Source organism: Ursus maritimus, unplaced genomic scaffold (assembly GCF_017311325.1).
Source record: "Ursus maritimus isolate PB19 unplaced genomic scaffold, ASM1731132v1 scaffold_2, whole genome shotgun sequence".
In the NCBI taxonomy this organism is placed as follows: Eukaryota; Metazoa; Chordata; class Mammalia; order Carnivora; family Ursidae; genus Ursus; species Ursus maritimus.
In genome coordinates this window covers 36,792,247-36,809,985 of record NW_024424452.1, presented here as the reverse complement: position 1 = coordinate 36,809,985, position 17,739 = coordinate 36,792,247, and the positions used below count along the sequence as shown (strand labels likewise).

At 57.9% G+C, this 17,739-nt stretch overlaps 1 protein-coding gene across 1 annotated transcript; it reads right to left on the bottom strand.

The window, feature by feature from the left end:
• Positions 1–10,467: 10,467 nt before the first annotated feature.
• Positions 10,468–12,511, bottom strand: ZG16B (zymogen granule protein 16B). The gene is made up of 4 exons (XM_008696748.1): positions 12,426–12,511; positions 12,257–12,339; positions 11,887–11,986; positions 10,468–10,902 (listed from the first exon to the last, which is right to left on the bottom strand). Exons 2-4 carry the CDS (start codon positions 12,309–12,311, stop codon positions 10,566–10,568), a joined length of 492 nt encoding a protein of 163 aa, XP_008694970.1. The 5' UTR covers positions 12,312–12,339; positions 12,426–12,511; the 3' UTR covers positions 10,468–10,565.
• Positions 12,512–17,739: the final 5,228 nt, after the last annotated feature.

Below are 17,739 nucleotides of genomic sequence, written 5' to 3'. Positions count from 1 at the left end.
GTGCTGGGGGAGCTTGCGGTCGTGGTGGAGGTGGCGGTTACATGACCGGATGCATGTATCAAAACTCCTGTGGTCGATGCACTAAAAATGTGAATTTTCCTGTGTGTAGTTACACCTCCTTCAAAATGATTCAGAAACAACGCAAACACGTGGAGCCCCCCTTGCCTCCTCTTTCCCTTATGCTCTACGTCGAAGCTCACCGAAGCCATCGGCAAACCCTGCTGCTTTTACTGGAAACATGTGCAGATGTGTGCACTTGTTGCTACGCTGGCCCGGCTCCTCCGCACGGTCCTGCGATTGGGCAGTGGCCTCCTCACTGGGCCCCCGGCTTCCGCGCTCTCTCCAGCAGCCTCGTCGTGGCACAGCGCCCAGCGGCCAGACTGGCTCTCTCCAAACCTGAGCAAGACTGCCCACGCTGCTGGTCAGAGCCCTCTGCTGACTCCTCATTTCACTCAGAGGAAATGACGTGGTCCTTCTGGCCTCCCCCACCCCCGCCCACCTCCCCTTCCTTGCTCGGGTAGCTGCCCCCGCAGGGCTCCCAGCTGTGCCCTGGAAGCCCACAGGCACGCTCTTGCCTCAGGGCCTTTGCACCTGCAGTCTCCTCTTCCCCCACATGACTGCAGCTCCAGCCCCCACTTCCTGCAGACCTGCACTCGTGCCACCATGTCACCGGCCCCTTTACAAGAGCAGTGTTCCCGCCTCCCCCTTGCTTCTTTCTTTGCTCTCTTTTTCCCAGGACATTTATTACTATTTAACATACTGTGTTACAGGAAGTTTAAGTCACCCCAAAGTCTTCCCTGGGCCCTTTCCCGGTCAAATGCCCTGTCCCACATCACGGTCCCCAAGTGACCACCGATCTGCCTTCTGTCCTTCCCAGTGTTTCAGATAAACGGAGTCATCCAGCCTGTGCTGCCTTGTGCCTGGCTCCTTCGGCCTCAACGGGATGTGTCTGGGAGCCGCCGGGGTGTGGTGTGTCTTTATTGCCAGTGGTGTTCCCGTGTGTTCCCGTGAGACCACAGCGCTGAGAGACTTCACCTGTTCTTGTGTTGATGGGCATTTGGGTTGGTTTTGGGTTTTGGCTGTTACCTGTCGAGCTACTGCGAACACTTGGAAGTTTTTATGTGGACATGTTTTCATTTCTGTTGAGCCAACACCCAGAAGTGGAATGGCTGGTCATAGGCGACCTGTATGCTTCGCTTTTTTTTTTTTTTTTTTAAGATTTCATTTATTTATTTGAGAGAGAGTGAGCACGAGACGGGGAGAGCCAGAGAGAGAGGGAGAAGCAGACCCCCCGCAGAGCAGGATGCTGGATGCAGAGCTCGATCCTGGGACCTGTGGAGCATGACCTGAGCCGAAGGCAGACGCTTCACCAACTGACCGGGGCGCCTATGTATGTATAACTTTTAAAGAAAGACACCACCAGCTCCTGTCCAAAGTGATTGTATCGTCTGACCTGCCCACCAGCAGCATGGGAGGTGAGGGTCCCAACATCGCCAGTCCTCACGCACACCTGTGCTTGCCTGTCCTCCCGATCGGAGCCCTCCTAGCCGGGAATCGGGGGCTGTCGTGCTATCTCCTGCGGCCTCACTGTGTGCTTGTCTAATGACTCATGGCGTGGGGCATCTGCTCCTGGGCTCATCTCTTGTGATTTGCCTATTCAGATGTTTGTCCACTTAAAAATCTTTGGTCTGAATATCGAATGGTAGGACTTCTTCATTCTGGCTGTGAATCTTTCGACAGAGCAATTATATAATGTAGACTCTATTTTTATTCTTATAGAAAACATGGGTATGTGTTTTGTCTTCTCCCCCCTCCTATTTTTTTATTCATATTCATTTTTATCGTGTTTTACAGTTATATGACCATATTTTACGAAAGTATATGCTATGGTCTTTTTAAGGTTCTCAGAGTCGGTTCCAGCGTGGTGGGGGCGGGGTTCCTCAGATACCACGGGGTGCCCACAACTGAGTTCAATCGTGACACTGTTCACCCAGGGACAGCGTCAGCCCCACAGGTGAGGGGCTCAGCCCTGCCCCCACCCCAGATGCCAGTCCCCAGTCCTGTGCTTCTGATCACAGCCTATAGGGTGGAGGGTCCCTCGTCCAACCCCAGCCCTTCTGGTGGCTAGAGCGGCTCACAGAGCGCAGGGAAACATGCGCGTTTCCCAGCTTACTGAGGGATTGGACCATGTGAGCACATGGTAGCAGAGGCCACCTGACGGCCAGGAAGAGAGCAGCCCGCCCCCCACGCCTTCATCTCTGACTCCTAGCAGCCGGAATGGAGGGGACAAAACCGGCCTGTGGGATTGCTGACAGCCGCCCGAGCAGGTCAGGACCGCGTCTGACCACGGCAGACCGCGAAGAAGTAGTCCTTTACCCCAGAGAGTTTGAGAAGCATTTCCCCCGCCCCTGCTCAGGAGCGGTCACGGCGTGTCCTGGCTTGCTTGGGACGGTCTAGGGTGACACCTGTCTCGCTGGGATTATTGTTAAAAAGAAAATCACAGGCCCCAAATGGCATCACTCAGGCCAAGTCTTCCACCTGGAGTTTACCTCCTGACCTGTGTGCCTCCCCCAGAAACACAGTCTTAAGCGGTGGGTGGGGAGTTTCTGGCCGGCACCAATGAGGTCATCTGCCCCCCCAAGCCTGGCCACCCCCAAAGAAGGTGTGGTAACCCACTTTAGACCCCTGTCCTCCCCCTGAGAGAGACCGGCCTTGCCTGGAGCCATCCCTTCTTCTGCGGTTCATCCCTTGCCCAGCCCCACTTCTTGTAAAAAGATCCCCGTTTTGTGCAATGCAGAGCTCGCCGCTGCCGGACCCGTGCATTGCTGATAAAGCCAGCCCAGCCTTCACATTTACTCCACCGAATTTTGTTCCTTCACATGGTCCATGCTCTCCTAAGTGTCCCGAGAGCTGGATAAATTACACGGTGTGCCCAACAGTGACTCAGCTAAATCAAGGGCCCCCGGAGCCCCCCGATCAATCTCTGCACCCCCGCCCCAGTCGCCGTGGCCACCAGCTGACCATTTAGCACTGGATCTCCCAGCTCTGGCCAGTGGCATGCCCGCCACCTCCCCCCCTCCCTGCCGGTGACGCAGGGGCAGCCCCCGCGGGCCCTGGCCGCCAAGGCCAGCTTGGGGGCCAGCACCCTGTGTCCCTGTGTCCGAAGCAGGGACTAAGCCATACCTGTGGGAGCCAGCCCAGCATTTGGCCATGGGCACACGCTCTGTCACAATAAACTCCTTCGGCCCCTGTGAGGTTAGGGGGTCCTGCTTTCAGTCCAGTTGGCCCACCGAGGGCTGGGGGGAGGGTGCAGCCTCTGTGTCCCCCGTGCCCCTCCCCTCCCTGGAGGTGGCTGTCTGGAACCATGGAGGAGTTCCATGTCAAGAGCTCAGGGCTGACTGGAGTCGTGAGAGCTGGTGGAGGGAGAGGACAGTGAGGGGCAGATTGGATGGTCCTGAGGCCTCGGCCCTTCAGGGGCTAGACCAGCCCCAGCAGCCTCTTAGTCACGCCTAGGGGAAGCTGAGAGCTGCCTGCTGCCCAGAAGGCTTGCTGCCTTGGCCGCACACCAGGGATGCTCTGGAATGTTCCCTGGCCCTGCTGAGTGGTCCTCAGAGCCTCTCCTCTGCTGCCCCTCCCACGTCCCCTCCCCTCTGCCTCCTGGACGGGGCGCCTGGGCCCTGCAGAGTCTGTCCCTCCTGGCGACTTTCTCTCACTCATCTCTTCCCAGTGCTCGTTTGCTAGATTCTCCAGCTCTTCACTCTCCGTGAGGACCCTTCCGGAAAGCAGTGAGAAGAGGATAGGAAGGACTACAGGTAAATAAAGTCCCTCACTTCCTCGGCCTTTGTGCTTCACATTTGATAATGGCCGTTTCCCAGTGTGAGCCAACCACCCAGGAGCCGCAACTGGCGGCCCAGGGCTGGGGCCCCGTCTCCCAGGTGACCACCGGCCACCCAGGGCCATGGTGCCACGCAGCCCTGTCCCTGGGGCCTCCTACCCCGTGCCCATCTGTGCATGTCCTCCACATGCGTGTGCGTGTGCACAGGTCTGTGTGTGCTCCTGGGAGCCCAAACGTTCAGGCCAGTCGGCAGTGAGGCTACTCCGCTCCTGCCCCCAGGGGTGACTCCTGAGCCCCCTCCCGCCCCCCAGCCTCCCATCTCTGCCAGGCCAGTGAGAGGGAAGGAGCCCAAACCAGCGGCCACACCCACGGGAAGATTTTCCCAGCTGGCCATGACTGCAGCATAGACACAAGTCCTTTTGTCTGCTGTCCCTCGGCCCCCCCCCAGAGGTGGTGTGTGCAGAGGATTAAGAAGAACACCCCACCCCTGGCCCCCACTGACTGCAGCAGACAAAGGAGGTTCTCTTGTGCCTGGTGGGGGGTGGGAGGGTCCGGCCCGAGGAGGTGGGGTGGGGGCTCTCGCGGAGGGGCACTCACGACCTCCTTAGTCCCTGGTTGCCCTGCGCATCTGCCTGCACAGCTGCATGTCTCTCCGGGGCGCTCCCCACTCGTGGCTGATGCGTCCGTGGACCCTGGGGGGCTCTGGCAGCCCTGGGGCCAGTGATGCCTCCCAGAGACAAGTCAGGGCCAGGAGCTGCACAGTTCAGTTCGTGGCCAACACACCGCGTCTGCTGGGCTTGAGCCAGGACATGGAGAAGGAGGTAGTCAGATTGACGCCAGGGCCCCCGAAGGCGGACTTGGGCGCAAAGGCCAACTCTGAGGAGCAGGAACCAAGCGCGAGATAAACCGTCCCTTTTTCAGCCTGGACCCCAGGCTCGGGTCCGGCGCGGACCTCGTCTCTGAACTTGTCGTGCGTCACCGAGAAGGAATTCACAGCCCATGGAAACCAGCCTGAGACAACCCCATGCCGTGGAGTGCTGAAGCCTGGGCTCTTGGGGTGGGGGACCCCCAAGAAAATGGGAGCCCGTACCCACCCTGCCGGTGTGTGCGGGGTCGAGTGAGGGAACACCTGTGAACCACCAAGCATCAGGCCTGGCCCCAAACAGGTGCGTGACGGACGTTAGTGTTCCTCTGTGCGTCCGTCCGTCCCCATGTTCTGAGAGAAAGAGCCAAACTGACACTAGTGCACACAGCACAAGCGGCACCTGGGGGCCGGTGGCCTTCAGCTCAGAATTGCTCTTCATGGAGACCTGTGCGCCCTGCCCCTGCCCGGCCTGGAGCCTCAGCTCCCCCTGCAAACACCTGGGGCTGTTTCTCTGTCTCTCCTGTCGTGTTAAGTCGCCCCTGGTAACTTTTCTTTCCAGACCCCTTTGTCCTCAGACAGGCTCTCTCTTCCCTAACGCCGGCTTCTGTAGCTGGGTGTCCTGTTTATCAAACTTACCCCTTTTACCTGCCTAAATCCATTTTATTTTTTAATTTACTTTTTAGTAATCTTTACACCCAGTGTGGGGCTCGAACCCATGACCCCAAGATCAAGCGTCACACCCTCCTCCAAGCCTGCCAGGCACCCCTGCCTAAATGCATTTTTTTAAGTTTTTTTTTTTTTTTTTAAGATTTTATTTATTTATTTGAGAGAAAGCATGAGGACACAAACGGGTAGGGGCAGAGGGAGAGGGAGAAGCAGGCTCCAGGCTGAGCAAGGAGCCCGATGCAGGCCTTGATCCCAGGACGCTGGGATTATGACCTGAGCCGAAGGCAGATGCTTCACCGACTGAGCCACCCCGGCGCCCCTGCCTGAATACATTTTAAAGCACTGGAAGCAGGTACATCGAAATGTCACCAGTGAGTACCTCTGGGCACTGGGCATTCTTTTCAACGTGGCTATGTTCCCTAATTCCTGCAGTGTACATGTATGACTTTTGTAACAGGAAAAATATATCGTACAATTACAGTTCATGGAAGAGTTGATTATAATTTCTGTTCCCTCTCCCCTGACTGCCAATCTTTTGCCAATTTGGGAACATCTGAAATGTCTTCAGTCTGTTCACCGAAGGACCTTTGCATCACAGCAGCAGGGACATTTCCAACTTCAAATTAGAAAGCTAAGGCCTCAGAGAAAGTCCTCCTTCTACAGCATGGGCACCTCGGTGTGCGCTTCTGCCCCTGGGGGGCCCGTGGGTGAGCCCAGGCCGGAGCAGGTGGAGCCGGGAACGGGCTGGAGCTCTCTTTTACTGAGTCATCCACGAGTCACTAGACCCTCTCTTCACCTCATACACCAGGATAAGAGCCAGAAGGAAAAGGGAGTTCAGTATAAAATATCCAACAACTGGGCAGAGGTTTGGTGTGAGACGCCACGGAGGAAGACACGGGAGCGGGCAAGAGACACAGAAAGACACTCCGTAGTGGCAGTGACGGGATGGCCTAAATGTAGGAGACTGACAACGCCAAGTGTTGACATGCGTGTGGAGCACCTGGAGCGCTCGTGCCTGCTGGTGGGAATGCAGAATGGCCCAGCCACCTTGGAAAGCTGTCTTGCCGTTTCTTCTGAACTTAAACCTACAATGGCCGCGTGAGTCATCGATCCCACCACTAGACGTTTACCCAGGAGGAGCGGAAACAGATATGTCACAAAGATTCACGCACACACGCTCACAGAAGCTTTGTTCCTAACGGCCCAGACAACCCCAGTGTTCATCGGTGCCCATGACAGAGAACTACTGCTCAGTGGTAGAAGGGGAAGGAACTGGTGGAGTCCAGGTCACACGGACGAGCCTCCGAACCCTAACGCCAGGTGAGGGAAGCCAGATACAGAGGAGCACATACCGTGTGATTTTGTTTGTTTGAAGTTTTAGAAAAGACAACACCCATTTATAGTGACGATAAAACCGGATCAGCGATTCTCTGGAACTGGGTTTGGGAGGAGATGGACTCCAGGGGCCTTGCGGGGGGACAGAAGCTTCCTACATTTTGGGTGTCGTGGTAGTTATACTGGCGTATACACTTGTCAAGATTTTATCAAACATCACTGTGATCACAGATGCATTTTACTGTGTGGACGTCGTACCTCCAGAAAGCGGACAACAGGAAGCCTCGAAGAGCGCGCAGGGGACCCTTGACACTGTAGGGGTCCACGACCTAACCAGACAGAGCCATGAACAGACACGACAGCGGGAAACAGACCTCTCTCTGCACAACGTGTCTAAGGTCGGTCAGACAACTGAGGAAGTATTGGGAGTGACCACTTACTGGGTTTGGGGTCTGGGGCTTCTGCTGGGGTGATGAAGAAGTTCTGGGGCCAGATGGTGGGGATGACGCACAGCGCTGTGCAGGCCCAGAATGTCACGGCGGTATATACTTTAAAATGGCTCAAATGGCAAACCTTATGGCACAATAAAAATACCTGCCAGCCTCGTACAGCAATGAATTGATGTGGAAAACATCACAGACAGGTACCTAAGTGGCTCAGTCGTTAAGCGTCTGCCTTCGGCTCAGGGCGTGATCCCGGCGTTCTGGGATGGAGCCCCACATCAGGCTCCTCCGCTGGGAGCCTGCTTCTTCCTCGCCCACTCCCCCTGCTTGTGTTCCCTCTCTCGCTGGCTGTCTCTCTCTCTCTCTCTCTCTGTCAAATGAATAAATAAAATCTTAAAAAAAAAAAAAAAGGAAAACATCACCAAACACCTCCTTTGCTGGAGAGCCCAGGAGCGATGGGGACCAGGGTCAGAGAGCGGGAGCGCAGAGAAGATACTCCGTGCCCAAAGGCACGCCAGGCTGGGGGCACAGACCTCCGGCTCTGAGGTTTGGAGCTCCAAGGAGCTGGACCCCACTGTGGATCCCCATCAGACTCACGTGGGGCAAAAGGGAAAGGTGCCCTCTCTCCACAGAGAACAGGGCACGGCACAGACCGAAGCAACTAGCCCGTGGTTCTCAACCTTGGCCTACTGCAGTTTGGGGCCAAAGAGTTATTTTTTGCGTGTGTGTATGTGTGTATATGCGGGCTGTCCTGTGCATTTTAGGATACGTACCGATGTCTCTGGCCTCCAGCCCCTTAAGGTCTGTGACACCTACCCAGTTGAGACAACCCACAATGTCTCCTCACACAGCCAGAGGTCCCCTGGGGACACCATCAACCCCAGGTGGGAACCACTGCTCTAAGCCAAGGGGGTTGGTCCTAGCCTTGGGAATATCTGTGGCCTCTCCATAAAACTGAGTCCCCCATGATGGAGAGTCTCCCCAGGGTCAGGGGCCTGTCCTGCCCCCTCCCTGCCTGGCCTGTAGGAGCTGGCCCGTCTATAAAGAAAAACTTCTTACCAAGTCACCCTCTGTCACCAGAGAAATGCCTGTGATCAGCTGGTTCTCTTGGACGGGTCCCTGCAGCCTCCTGATGGACACGAGGCCCTGGAAACGGCGAGCCCCTCACTGAAGACCCTGATCTGCCAGTAGGGACCAGCTGGCTGTGGGTTTCTGGCCTCCTCACCAGGAGCACAGGTTTGGGTTTCTGTTCGGGCCTGGGCGCATGTTCGTCTGCCAGGATCCCTGCTCCGCCATGTGTAAGGTCCCACCCATTACTTCCCCTCCTGGGGTCCCAGCTGGCTCATCTGTAAAGCCGGGCAAACCCGGCTTACTCTCAGTAGCGGCAGACGAGATGGTGGCCCAGCACGCGGCTTCCTGATCCATCCAGGGTGACAGTAAAGAAACCTCGGGCCACCTGGTCCCCAGGGCAGCCCCCGGACTCGTCCAGACCCGCTCCTGGCCCTCCCTCCCTCCTTCCAGGAAGCTGCCTGGGGAGGGGGAAGGAAGGAATCTGAAAGGGCAGCCAAACCCACAAAGGGGTTTCCAGCCTGGGGCTCAGCCCGTGGAACCACAAGCCCTTTGTCTGCCTCCTCCCGGTGCCCTTTCCCCGACAGCGGCTTGCCCGGGGCCTTAGCTGGCAGCTCTGAAGGCCCGGCCCTCTGTCCCCACCCCTGGCATCGCAGCAGCCCTACGGTGATTCTCTCCCAGGCCTGGAGCTGAAGCTGCCAGCCCCAAGAAAGTCCCGTGGGAAAATGGTCAGGCGTCTCATACTGAAGACAGATTGTCCTTTTAGCAATCCAGGGGCAAGAAATGAGGCACCAGAGCTGTCCCTTGGGTACCAGGGAGCGGCTGGCAAGGGGGGTGGGGAGCCCCCAGCCGACCACAGTGGCTTTTCCACAACGCGGGAGGAGAACAGATACATTCATCAGAAGGTGTCCTCACGTGTGTTCTCCAAATACCCTTTACTACTGACAGTCACATGACACATCCTGAAACATCCATAATTTTGAAGTTGGAATGAGTGTGAATTTCAAGGTATCTGGGACAACTGTCAATGTCAAGGTCACAGGCACTGCTGATGAGCTGCGTGAGGTCACACTCACGCATGAAGGAAACACAAAATTTCCAGTAGAAAATAACTAAAATAAACAGGTGACATCCCCCCCTCCAGCCAAGTTCATGGATTCTCTGGAATTTGCCCACGGACCGCAGGTTAGAACCACAGAATGGGTCCCAACCAGCCTTTAAAGGATAAGAAACAAAACAGAGAAAAATGTCAGCGTGTGTCTGGGGTTGCCAGCCCAAGCGAACCTCAGCCGTTCTGCTTGCTGCTGTGTGACCCAGGCCAAGCTGCTGGGCTCTCTGGGCCTCAGTTTGCTCGTTTTCCAGAGAGGAGCCACTGCAGGCCTGTGCCCCGGGGTTGTTGAGGAGCAGCCGGACCCGGCACCCCACACTGGCCGCCAGCATTTGGCTGTGTCTGTGCTCATGCTCGGTGGTCCCGAGTGCATCTGCCTGCGGTCACCGCCCCTACTGTTTGGAAGCCACGTTGCTGCAGGTCTCTGGGACTCAGAATCGGGGCTCAGGATGGGGCATACAGAGAACGGCAAGGTCTGGGGTCTGCGTTCATTCCCCAGGCTGCTGTCACAGATCACACCTCTAGAAGCCCTGCCTTCGCCCGTGCTGGTCGTGCTGGTCACTGCTCCTGGAGTGCCCTCCTCCCCTTGCCTCTACCGGCCGGGTCCCCCTCGGCCTCCAGGCCCAGATGCTGCCTCCGTCGGAAGGCGTCCCTGCAGCACACCCCCTCCCCCTGCCTCTGCACCATCACACAATGCTCTGCGTGTGTCCCCATCAACACCTGCTTCTGCCTCCACCTGCGCCCCCTACAGGGCACCCTTCAGCGGAACACCTGGCCTCCTCTTCTAACCCTGAGTGGCCAGGGGAGTCCAGGTCCTGGCAGATGTGTGCTGGGCGAGCGGGTAAGTTAATGGCTGGCTTCCCTGAGGCCCGTCACACACTCAGAGAAAACCAGGACTGAGCCTGGGCCGTCAGAGGCCAGCTGGACAGGCTTGGGGTAGGGCCGGGGTGGGGGGCAACCTTGGAGCCCAGACTCCTCAAGGATGGAAGATCTGTGAGGCCCAGGGCCTGCACAGGCAGGGTTCCCACGGCCTGGGGCATCGGACCACTCCTTCCTCACCCTGCGCCTCCCCCCCGGAGGCCTGGTCCCCCCACCCGCTGGGAAAGCTTAGGTCACATCCCGGGACGCAAGGACCACACCCGGAGGCACTGTTCTTGCAGAAGCTTTATTTGTTGGCGGATTCCAGTGTGAGGTCCAGACTCCGCTGTTCTGAGCCCCTCGGCTCATGCAGAGCCCTCCCTGTGCCTACTGGCTAGTTGGCCGTACGGTGGTCCAGTCCTCCTCCGGAGGATAGTCCCACTCAAAGCAGAGGCCCGAAAGGCCTAAAGGCTTATGCTGGCCACAGATTCCCGTGAGCACCTTCCCCTGCTCACTGGGGAAGACGGTGAAGGTGTTGCCATCTTCCTTCCCAAACGTAGCATAGTGCCCTTGATCTGTGAATATGACCAGGTATCGGATAAACATCCTGTAGGAGCCGTAGATTAAATCGATGTGTTCTCCCGGCTGCAGGAGGAATTCCTGGGTAGTCCCACCTGGGGTGCCGAACACTGCACTCCAGGAGACGCCACACCTCACCTGGATACTGGGGGATGGCAAGCGTCGAAGGCCCAGAGTCAGGCCGAATCACCACTCCCCGGGCGCTCCATCCCCTCGCAAGGACAGCAGTCCTGTGCCTACAGGTAGACATCCCCACACACGGACTTGGGCTCACGACACAGAGCTGCTGCTCTCAGACCCCTGCGCTGATGCTTTCGGGCTCTGCGAGCCAGCCCCTCTGGGCCTCAGTTTCCTTATCTGAAAAGTGGGAGTGGTTTGGGGGGGCAGTCAGCGAGATCATTCGTAAGGGGACCCTCGGGCAATGCCAGCTGCTGTTACTGTGCACAGTGGGGAACTGTCCCCAGGCCCAGCTTGGGCTTTCTGAGCCCCAGTTACTGAGTAGACCAGAAGCCTTAGAAGCAGGCAACCCCCACAGTTACCTGGGGGAGTTCCACTAGCTGTGCCCATCGGGGCCTCCCCATTCCCCTCACACGCCTCCTCCACCTGGCCCTGCCCACACTCTGTCCCCCGTGGCGCCCGCTGCTCTCCCCAGGACCCTGGGAGTGCAGAGCACAGATCCGCCCAGGCCTTGAGCAGCATTAGGGAAGGGCCTGGCTCTCTGCCTCTACACGCTTCTGGCAACTCGTGTTCTGCCAGTGGCCCTTTCTGACCTCACTGCCTTTCCTCTGACCCTCACTGGACAGACCGTCCCCTGGGTTCCCCACTGGGCATCTCGGACCAAGAGGTTGTTTGGGGTGGAAGGGAGAAAGGAGGGAGAAACCTCATCTACCCCTCTTTTTAGATCAGCCCAGGAAGCCAGGCCGGACTTGCAGACAGAACGGCAGGGGCTGTTGTGCAGGGGAGGAGGTGCCCCAGGACAGGAACAAACGGGGAGGCGGTGGCTGGTGGCTCCAGAACTTCCAGGGTCATTGGGAGCCCAGCGCAGGTACAAGGGGATGAGGTGCACAGCCTCCTCCCCCAGTTCCCGAGGCCGTGGCGATAGGGCTCCAGGGGCCCTGCTCCTACTCACCTCTTCACCAGGCCCAGGAGACCCACGGCCACCCGGACTCCGGTGATTTCACAGTCGCTGGAGGTGCTGAAATGTTTGCCTCCTCCTTCCCCGTACATCTCTGCATGGATGAGGGGACCAGGTGGGAAAGGGAAGCACCACGCAGGCTGGGATGGAGCGTGTCCCTGCCCAGAACTGGACGCCGCCCTCCAGGCAGCCCCTGTGGCCCTGGGACTGGAGTCCATCTATGGCAAGAGGTGAGCGTGGCCCCCCGGGGGGACGGGCTGGGGCAGGGGTGAGGGTGGCCCCCCGGGGGGATGGGCCAGGAGGGCAGGGGTGAGTGCACCCCCGGGGTGGGGGACGAGGTGGGGGCAGGCCCAGCCAGACTTACGTGCTGCCCGGCAGGTGGCGCTCCACAGCAGGGCGAGAGTCAGCCACCGCAGCATGGCCTCTGGATGGTGAGTCCCAAGGCTCCTGGAGGGAAGAGGGCAGGCCCTGCTCTGAGAGGGGCCCCATCCGACCTGGCCAGGCGCCACCATGGGAGAGGAGCGCTGCCATACCTGCCCGGAGAGTCCTGTCGCCTGGTCCTGGCCGCGCAGTCTTGTGCCTGGACGCTGTCCGCCGGCCCTTTATACCCATGCCGTCCCCGTGGGCCCCCATCCAGAAGGAAGGAGTGAGGGCCACCAGGGGAACAGGAAGGAATGGCAGTGGGAGCTCTTCCTGGGGAAATCCCAGAGCCATCCCGGGGGAGGCTCCCGGACTCGCCGTGTTTTTCGTCTTGGCCTCGTGGCCAGGACAAACAAAACATGACAGTGACAAGCGTTTCTCTGCCACCGCTGGGTCTCTCCTCAGCACCTGGACTAGAAGGGCACTTCAGAAGTGGGGGGTTGCTGAGAGCCTCCCCTAGCTTGGCCAGACAGGTCTCCACCCCATGGGGGGAGGTGCGGGCCACATGCCCACAGGAGCTCCTGCCTCGTGCAGAACTGGGCCCAGGACCTCAGCAGGCCTGTGTGGAGCTCTGTGTCTCGTGGGCTTCCAGGAGCTCAGGCTGAGCTCCCCGCAGACCCTCAGAGACAGCTGGACTGTGTGCCTGGCTCCAGGTGGAGGAGAGACCCCAGGGGCTGTCCCCCCATGGTGTGTCACTTCGAAGACAGTGAGGATCTTTGCTTTGTGCCCAGAGCAGATGTCACTGGGACGGGCCGGCCTCAACGGGCCTTGGGATGACCCAGGCCCAGAGGATGGGGAGAGAGCCATTCTCTAGGCTAGTGCCTCTGGGGGTTCCTGGGGTCAGGCCTAGGGGTCAGCCTTACTGGGAGGTACTGGGGTACTCCTCGAGGGCTGCAGGTCTGAGGCCCCTGCTGGTGCTGCCGCCGGAGCCAGACGGGGTCCAAATCTTGGCTTCCCTGAGTGTGAGGCATGGTGTCCGGGGAGCCGCCACCACCCAACAGTTGATTGGGTCATCCGTTGTCTGCAGGGCGTGATAGAGCCTCCTCGTGGGCGTTACAAGAATTCAACCGTCCTTCTCCAAGCGAGGGCCCCAACACCCGGGACTCACGCCTACTGCCAGAGGGGCAGCGTCATTCCAGGCCGTGTCCTGCTAAATTGCAGAAGATCAGAAACAACACACTTGCCCCTGGTGACCGGTCAGCTAAGTGACAGTGTCGGCAACGCAGGGGAGCACTCCCTGGGCGCGAGGAAGGACTAATGCAGGGCCCAGGAGCCGGGCTGGGCACAGACCAGGTGTTTAGGAAGGTCACAAGAAGAGGGTGCAGAGAATGGCCTCCTGCATGCACAGACCCACTCTGGAAGCGCTGGCCCACCTCCTGGTGTCACTGGAAGGGCAGTGTTGGGGGACTGGGGACGGGGCGGAGGCCCTGTCTCACTGGCACCTCCATTCCCTAGACGCTGAGGTACCTAGGCCAGGGGTTAGCAAACTGGGCCCGCGGCCAAATCCAGCACCCCACCCCCACCCGTTGTAGTGCAGCCCGTGAGCTGAGAACACTTCCTACAGTTTTCAGTGGTTAGAAACAATTCAAAAGAATAGCACTTTGTGACACGTGAAAATCCTGTGACACTCCATTGCCCACGGACAGTGTTCCAGGCACACAGCCAAGCCCATTCACGTGCACGTCGTCTGGGGCTGCTGTCACCGCCCAGAGCTGGGCAATTGTGAGAGACACTTTGTGACCCAGAAAGCCTGCCACGTGTATCCTCTGGTCCTTCACCCACAAAGTCAGCGATCCTGGAGGCTCCCTGGCTTCACTCTGGAGGAGAGGCAGTCTGTCCACAGCATTGACCAGCCAGCCCTCCGTGGGGAGAGCACAGAGCTGCTTTGGACGTGGCTGGTCTCCCTGCAGAGGCCCCTCAGGGCTCAGGCACCCCCCGCTGACTCATGTTGGAAGCTAGGGGCTCCCCACCTGGTCTCCCCGTGCTCCTCCCCCCTCCCAGAGGCCCCAGATCCTTCCGTGGGGCGGAGGCAGCAGAGGCCCAGGACCTTGGCAGGCGCAGCTCTGGAGGAAGGGCCTGGAGGCTGCACAAAGGGGGCTCTGTTCCTGACCCCACTCAGCCGCTGGGCGCTTTTGTGGGTATTGTGCCAACTCAGGGGCCTTCTTCCTAGTGCCAATCTGGCCGGGCTTGGAGCCCAGAAGTTCTGTGTGACCTGGAACTCTGGGGAGCACTACCTGGGGGGGGCTGGAAGAAGAGCCGGTTGCTGCCTAGATAATGGGGGGGGGGTCCGGGACGTGCCCAAAAGCACACACGAGGTGCATTTTCGGGGGACAGGAGTGTGGTTGCACATGCACACACACACTGTCACACGGATGCATCCTCAAGCACGCACGCCTGCCCAGCGATCCCAACACACAGGGCCTTGCACATGACCTGCACGTCCGTACGCTCACACACACCTGCAAAGGGGCAGCTTTCAGGAGCCCTGCCCCCTCATCCACCCTGGCCCAGTGCTGGCCCTGGGGAGACTCAACACAGGCCCTTTGTCCCTCAGGATCAGGGCTCCCCAGGAGGGGATTTGCAAGGCCCTAATCCTCTGCATGGGCGTGCCCAGACCTCACTCTGCCGGGGCTGGAACAATGCGGCCTTCTCCCCGCAGAGGTGAGGGGTTGGCTCAAGTCTCCTCGCCCTCTGGATGTGGGGTTTGGGGAGACCCCTCTGTGCTCTGCAGCTGGCGGCACAACGGACAAGAGGGCCTCAGATTCTCACCGATGCCATGCTCTAAGCTAAGTGTTTTTTCCCACTTTTCCCCAGAGAAATGCAACAACTATTTTGGAAAACCGGGACACTCAAGCACACATTTTGTCTAATCTTTTATGCAATTAAAATTCCACGGGGCGCCTGGGTGGCTCAGTCGGTTGAGTGGCTGACTTCGGCTGGGGTCATGATCACAGGGTCCTGGGATCCAGTCCCACCTCGGGCCCCAGGGCGGGCTCTGCACTCGGCAGGGAGTCGGCTTCTCCCTCCCCCTCTGCTCTGCCCTCTGCTCGTGCTCGCTCTCTCAAACAAATAAATCTAATCTTTATTTAGCCCGAAGTCTCTAAAGGAGAACATTTCCTTGCTTCTTCCAGGCTCTGGTGGCTGCCTGCCCACCGGGCACTGCTTGGCTCGTAGCTGCACCCCTGCAGAATCTCCTCCTCTCTCACCTGCACTGCTCCCCATGTCTGTGGCTTCTCTTTTCCTGTCTCTATAAGGACGGCTTGTGTTGCATTTATGGCCCGTTCTATCCAGGAGCGGCTCAAGATCCCTACCTTAATTACATTTGCAAAGTCCCTTATTCCAAATAAGGTCCCATCAGAGGTTCTGAGTGGACATATCCTTTTGGGGGGACCACAATCTAATCCACTACAGGGCATTACCCAGCCAGCTGGAGGCTCGGCTGGGAGCCTCTCCTGAACCCCAGAGCCACAGCGTCCCACCTCCAAGCGGCCAGGACTCCACCCCCATCATCTCAACCCCATCTGCCTCTCTGCTTCGAGAAGCCCGCCACATAGCTGGGGTCCAACACTCTTAGAGAAGGATTCCCTTTGTAAACGTCTCCTTGTTCCCTGGAGTTCGGAGGGCGTCTGGGAGAAGCAGGCACATGTGTCTGGGCCCCCACCCTGACCCACACCCCACCCATCCTTCCTCCTGCCTGTCCTTGAACCTGCCTTTCCAAACAGACTTCTGGAACAATGTTCAAACAAAACTATGGTTACTTCCAGATGAGGGGATTTGGGACATTTTTCTCTTCCTCCCCTGTCCTTTTCTTGTATTGCTTTGTATTTGACCTTTTTTTTTTTTTTAAGACTATACCACTTTCACAAACACAAAGTGATTACTCTTTTAAAAACTGAGAAGCAATTTTTTTTTAAGATTTTGTTTATTTATTTGACAGCAAGACAGCACAAGCAGGGGGAGCAGCAGCAGAAGAGGGAGAAGCAGACTCCCCACCGAGCAGGGAGCAGGACATGGGACAAGATCCCAGGACCCCGGGATTATGACCCGAGCCAAAGCCAGATGCTTAACTGACTGAACCACCCAGGCGCCCTGAGAAGCATTTTTTAACCTGTAAGTTTACAAAGGATATAAAAGTGGACACCTTTCAGGGTCAAAACAGGGTGGGAGGTAGGTCCTTCTTCCTTTCCTGGAGTCCTCCTCGTGGGTTAAACTCCTTTGAAAACATGAAGCCCATTGCACCCATAGAACAGTTAGCCGAAGAAATGATTAGGACCAGGTGCCGAGGTTTATAAAGGTTACGTGAAGATGCCATGTTTTGTTTTAAGTAGGCTCCATGCCCAGCGCAGAGCCCAACATGGGGCTCGAATTCACGACCCTGAGATCCAGACCTGAGCTGAGATCAAGAGTGGGACGGTTCACCGACTGAGCCACCCAGGTGCCCCAAAAGTGTCCTTTGTAATGACATTGCCAAGAGCCTAACTGTCCAACATTAAGAAATCGGTTCCGGGGCACCTGGGTAGCGCAGTCGTTAAGCGTCTGCCTTCGGCTCAGGGCGTGATCCCGGCGTTCTGGGATCGAGTCCCACATCGGGCTCCTCCGCTGGGAGCCTGCTTCTTCCTCTCCCACTCCCCTGCTGTGTTCCCTCTCTCGCTGGCTGTCTCTCTGTCACATAAATAAATAAAATCTTAAAAAAAAAAAAAAAAGAAAAGAAATCGGTTCCAAGTTTGGTTCTCGTGATCTTGAACAGTTTCTTACAACAGTACGTTACAAACGAGTCTGGCTCTGCGATGACAGAACCACTTCTCCCATTATCTGAGACAGCTGTCGCAGCACCGACGTCTGAGAGGCCGGCAATGAACAGCCCCGGGCAGGGTGTGTGCAAATTCTTCAAGCGACCTTCCGCTTCTCACATGCGAAGGAGACCAGCCTGCTCCGTGGGCCAACCTGTGGAAATGCGGCTCTGCACCTGGCCATCAGACTCCGTAAGCGAGAGACCTCCTGGGGTGGAGAGAAGGGATCCCACAGACACAGCACGGGGCTAATGGGAACGGGGAGGCGGTGGGGGGCTGGGGTCCTCATGCCATACAAGTAAGTATGGGAAAGTAAACATTGTTTCAGGCCCCTTAGGTCTCCTGCATGTGCTGGTATCTGCTTATTTAGCGAACATCCCATGAGGGACCAAGCACATGGGCCCTCGCCTCCGAGTTAGAGGAGCCCCTGGGCCGCTTGGGCAGGGAGCCCGCAGCTCAGCAGTGCCCCCTAGTGTCAGAGGGGGCACACGGCAGAGAGACAGGTGCTGAAAGACCCGAGATTTTACAAAAGAAAAGTCTACCCCAGGAGATGGAGGATATCAGATCAGGGGCTCCTACGAAAGGGAGGGACCGAGGGAACTGCCAGGGCCCGGCCTGGCCCTGGAGATATGGGGCA

Coding starts and splice junctions, on each gene's coding strand:
- ZG16B (XM_008696748.1), bottom strand. CDS start 12,311: ATGCTGCGGTGGCTGACTCTCGCCCTGCTGTGGAGCGCCACCTGCCGG. Junction 11,987..12,256: donor CGCCACCTGCCGGGCAGCAC/GTAAGTCTGGCT, acceptor TCATCCATGCAG/AGATGTACGGGGAAGGAGGA. Junction 10,903..11,886: donor CTCCTGGGCCTGGTGAAGAG/GTGAGTAGGAGC, acceptor GCCATCCCCCAG/TATCCAGGTGAGGTGTGGCG.